Source organism: Colias eurytheme, chromosome 32 (genome assembly GCF_061535395.1).
Source record: "Colias eurytheme isolate Ceu_HAF_F1 chromosome 32, ilColEury1 Martin Lab GWU primary, whole genome shotgun sequence".
Classification (NCBI taxonomy): Eukaryota; Metazoa; Arthropoda; class Insecta; order Lepidoptera; family Pieridae; genus Colias; species Colias eurytheme.
Window position 1 is genome coordinate 6,787,269 of NC_143011.1, and position 5,158 is coordinate 6,792,426.

General features: G+C 39.8%; 1 protein-coding gene across 1 annotated transcript; it reads left to right on the top strand.

The window, feature by feature from the left end:
- The first annotated feature begins 621 nt into the window (after positions 1–621).
- Positions 622–2,854, top strand: LOC149895265 (uncharacterized). The gene has a single exon (XM_090119139.1). It carries the CDS (start codon positions 622–624, stop codon positions 2,566–2,568), a length of 1,947 nt encoding a protein of 648 aa, XP_089975265.1. The 3' UTR covers positions 2,569–2,854.
- The last annotated feature ends 2,304 nt before the right edge of the window (positions 2,855–5,158 follow it).

Below are 5,158 nucleotides of genomic sequence, written 5' to 3' on the forward strand. Positions count from 1 at the left end.
CGAATGAATGTTGTGAACGTTTAGGTATTAAACCGCAGAAAACCGAACGTACTATTATTAAGGGGTTCGGTGGTTCAGAAAAAATTATAAATAGTAATTCCGTAAATATAAAATTTTATTCGCGTCTTGACAACAACATATCTTTTAATATTTCACCGCTAGTTGTTGATCATGTTACGGATTTACTACCTACCGCTGTTATAGACACTTCTGTCTTATCGCATATTTCGCATTTACCGCTCGCAGATGAGAGTTTTGGTACGCCAAATAAAATCGATTTATTAATCGGTGCTTCTCTGTTCCCTCATCTGCTTCTCCCCGACGTAGTTCATGCATCTCATGACTCGTCGGCGCCCGCTGCATTGCGCACGGTGTTAGGCTATGTAATAATGGGTTCAGTACCCACCATACCTAACACACATAAACCGCCCTTGACGTGTTGTCACGTTCAAGAGACCGCCGCTATTGACTCATTAGTCAGGCGTTTTTGGGAGCTCGAGGAGCTTCCTACCGCACCGCCCGTTCAACATCCCGATGATGTTGAATGTGAAGAATATTATAAATTAACTACAACCCGTGACCCCGTGAGTGGTAGATATATTGTTTCGCTTCCATTTAAGGATGATTTCTACACTCTCGGTGACTCATTTAATATTGCCCGCAAAACGTTTCATATGCCTCGAAAGAAAGCTTCAAGCTTCACCTAAATTAAGGTTGGCATATGATGACGTCATAAAAGATTATCTAACGAAGAATTATATTTCACCCGCGCCTCCGTATGATCCGCGTGACCCTACACCTATTTATATCATACCGCATCACGCTGTTCTGCGCGAGGATAAATCGTCGACTAAGCTGCGCATGGTTTTAGATGCTATCATGCCAACTTCTGGAAGCCAGCGTTCATTGAATGACCTTCTGCATGTTGGGCCGAGTTTACAAGGCAATTTGTTTACAATAATTTTAGGTTTTCGTCTCCACGCGATTGCCATGACCGCCGATTGCCGCCAACAGTTTCTGCAGATATTCGTGCGTGAGTTTGATCGTCGTTTTCAATGTTTTTTATATCGTTTCAGCCCGCAGGATCCGCTGCTTCTTTATCAATTTAATCGAGTTTGCTTCGGCATCAAGTCTAGTCCTTATCATGCACTGCGCACGGTAAGACAGCTCGTAGAAGATGACGGCGCGAAATATCCGCTCGCGAGTGGCATTGCGTCTTCCTCGTTGTATATGGATGATATCGCCTTCTCTATTCCCACGGAATGTGAAGCAGTTTCCGCGTCGAAGCAGCTCATCGATTTGTTTAAGGGAGCTCAGTGGGATCTTATTAAATGGAATAGTAATAACAAAAATGTGTTAGATAATCTTCCCGCTTCGCACAAACTTTTACCCTCCGCGGTGGAGTTTGATAAGACCGTGCAACATAAATTACTTGGTCTGCATTGGTCTACTGTTGATAATTGTTTTTATTTTAAAATTACCGCATCCGCCGATGTGATGTGCACTAAGCACTCCATCTTGTCAATTGCCGCCCGCCTGTGGGACATGATGGGCTTCGTTGCTCCCACAGTCGTGTATAACATCCCATCAGATAATTTCTACCATGTTTCTGTTTTTGAAATTCCCGCTGACATTCTTTCGCGTGGCATTTCGCCACATAATCTCGTACCGCACCCTCTGTGGTTCCACGAACCGCAGTGGGATCGTTCGGACCCATCTGATTGGCCTCTTAGGAGTCTCGATGGTGAGTCTATTGCAGACATTCCCGAACGAAAATTATTAGCGCACACTGTGTGCCCGCCTATAAAGCATTGCGCTTTATACGATACCGCCCTTCGCGTCTCGTCGCGTCGTGTATTTTATATTTATAGGTTCCTTATATTATTACCCCGCCGCGGTATTATGATGACCGTAGAGGAACCTAATTTCGCTGAGAATAAAATTATTCCCGCCCTGCAAAATAAATATTTTGCAGAGGAGTATTATAATATACTCTTTTATAAATTTTATTCGCAGGCTTTCAATCACTTGAAGCCTTTTATTCGCAACAGACTTATCCTCATCGGACGTCTAAGCGATTCCGCCCTGGAATATGCACATAAGCTTCCAGTGATATTACCGCGCAATGATCACATAATTATCATGATCATTGATTATTATCATATTAAATATTTTATGAATATTATAACACACTTGTTTCGTGTTATTTTCATTACCGCGCTTTTATTAGCTTTACCCGCGCCGCAAGTCAAATCTGATCACGTCAGTTTGCTTGATAGGCATTCGCTACTGGACAAGTTAGTTCAGTCGTTTTGGAAACGTTGGAGAATGGAATACTTACACGGTCTGCAGGTTAGGCAGAAATGGAATACGCCTTCCACACCTATTACTCCTGGAACGGTCGTGGTTGTGATAAAAAATAATGCACCGCCCCTAACCTGGCCTTTAGCCGTCGTAGAGAAAGTACATCCTTCAAAGGACGACGTCGCGCGCGTTTGTACAGTTAGAACCGTCAAGGGAATTTACCTTCGCCCGGTCGTTCGTTTATGTCCGCTTCCAAGACAATAGTTATATCGCATTAGTATATTACCGCAGTTAGTTAAGTTTAATTTTAAGTTTGCACCGCTTTCGTTTATAATTTCTTAGTTATAATACCGCCGTGACTTTAGGAATTTTTTATACCCCGCTCGCTTTACGCGATCCTAGAGTCATAGAATTTGTTAGTTGTAATACCGCCGTGACTTTAGGAATTTATATACCCCGCTCGCATTACGCGATCCTAGAGTCATAGAATTTGTTAGTTATATTTCCGCCATGGCTCTTAGGACTTTTATTAACCCGCGCGCATTATGCGATCCTAGTCATAGTTTTTCGCTGTATCTTATGATTGGTTTTAAATGGTGACCCATTTAGGGCGGGTGGATATGGTAACGCCAATATAATTAAAATAGTAAATGTAGAAATTAAACGTTTATTGTTTGTGGTGTGTTCCTTCATCCTTCCCTACATACGAGCACAACCAATCATCGCGTGGTCACTAACCACGTGACACGTCCAATAAGACGTGAACGCGACGTGCGCGTCGCTGCAGTCAGTCGGGTTCGCTCCGTTCCTTCGCGAGGTTCGGGACTCGGCCACCGCCGGAGAGCTTCCACGAGGCTCTCTAGATCATCAGGCATTGTGCCCTTGTAACACCACCGGGGCATCCCGTGCCCCGGCCCTTGGTCGCGCTCACCGCCGCGTGTGTGTTTGTGTGGAGTGTGGGACTGGACGCCGTTCTTGCCCGCCGCGAGCTGGAGGACCCTGACCGCGTGGCGGCGCGTGTGTTCTGGACGCTACTCCCTCCGACGAGGTACGTGCCGTGTGTATCCTGTCTATCCCTCTTTGCTAACACCACGTAGATCAAAATACAGTCCACTTTCATATCGAGAATATATTTACGTATATTTTTTATATTGGCGCGACCAACGATCCTACACCTATGTATGCTAGGTGTCGCCCATTTACTAAATGGTAAATCCTTGGTAATATTTAAAGATTTAACTTTAAATATTTTTTCAAATTCATTATGAACTAAATTAAAAAGATTTTTAAACATTTCACAAGGATTATTATGACAGGATTGATCATTCAGTACGGGCAGGTTTTTATTAATATTATCTCTAAATTTATTAATGCCTTTTTTAGTTATAGGCCTAACATTAATTCTTTTAAATTCAGGTAAGCAATCCCATTCAAAAACTACTTTCTGGCCACAGTGATCCGAAGTGAGTGTATTGAGAATATTTTTCTCTAAACAGATGCAGTCGCAGTATATATTATCAATACAGGTTGCAGAAGTAGGTGTAATTCGTGTGGGTTCATTAAAAAGTTTATACAGATTAAATGACTGAAACAAATTAACAATTCGTGTTGCCGTTTGTGTTTGTAAAAGTATATCAATATTAAAATCACCACATACTATAACTTTTTTTTTACTCCTACTTAAACGCTTTAATATTTCTTCCATGACTGTCTCAAACATATTATAGTCACTGGAAGGGGGTCTATAAACGCAAACAATAATGTAACGCTCCAGCTCAACACAGGACAGTTCAATGGTCCGTTCTACAGAAAGACTAACAATGTCAGTTCGTTCTTTGCATTTTACACTATTATGTACAAAAATAAGAGAACCTCCATGAATAGCATATGTCCTGAAGTATATACTTTTTAATTTATAATTATCAATATTTATTAACAACTGACATTGTTTAAGCCAATGTTCTGTTACACAAAAAACCTTAATACTATTATGATTTAAAAACAATTCTATTTCTAATAATTTGCTAGCCAAGCCTTGAATGTTTTGATGTACAATAGAAAAGGTCTGCTTAGCTGTTGTCTTATATACTAGTTTAAATCTAGCTTAGGGCTAGATTTTCTGTCAACACTAGGTTGGTGTATATAATTACTACTACATAAAATTATAGTAGATCCAGGGTCTGATACCGAACATGTACCAGACTGGTTAATATTATATGCTATTAACATAGCAAGTTCTCGCTTATATCTAGATGGCAGATACACTGTATTCTTTGTCAAAGTAAAAGATTTAATACACAAATTAATGTCAAAGTAAATAAATGCATCACGATGATGATTTGTTACATTATACAATTTTAAATTCATATTATGAATTAATCTATTTTGTTCTTGTGTCAAACCAGGTAGGTATGGCAATGTACACAACATAAATTTACATTTAGTCTTACTACTAATTTCCAACATTTTTTGAAATCCTACATCAATATCCTTATTTTTTACATTTAAACTATCTCCATATAGTATAATTACAATATTATTCTTATTAAAGCTGAAATGATCAAGTGATTTGATTATATAATTAAATGAACTGTTAGGAGTGCAAATATTAGTGACTTTAAGCCCTAAATTGTTGAGCATAGCGCCAAAACCCTGACCAATATTATCTGACAACACAAAAATTTCCTGCTCGGAAACATATTATTCTATGTCGCCGTTACTAGGTTACGTTGTTGAATTTTGTTGAACTGTCAAATGTTGCCTATTAAAATGGCTCTACATTAACTTGTGATTGAAGAGCAAACAAAATATTGATGTGTTTAAAGCTTAGATTATGTATTAGCGCGCGCATTGC

Bases quoted from the DNA above. Each gene is read 5' to 3' on its own strand.
- LOC149895265 (XM_090119139.1), top strand. From the start codon at position 622: ATGATTTCTACACTCTCGGTGACTCATTTAATATTGCCCGCAAAACGT.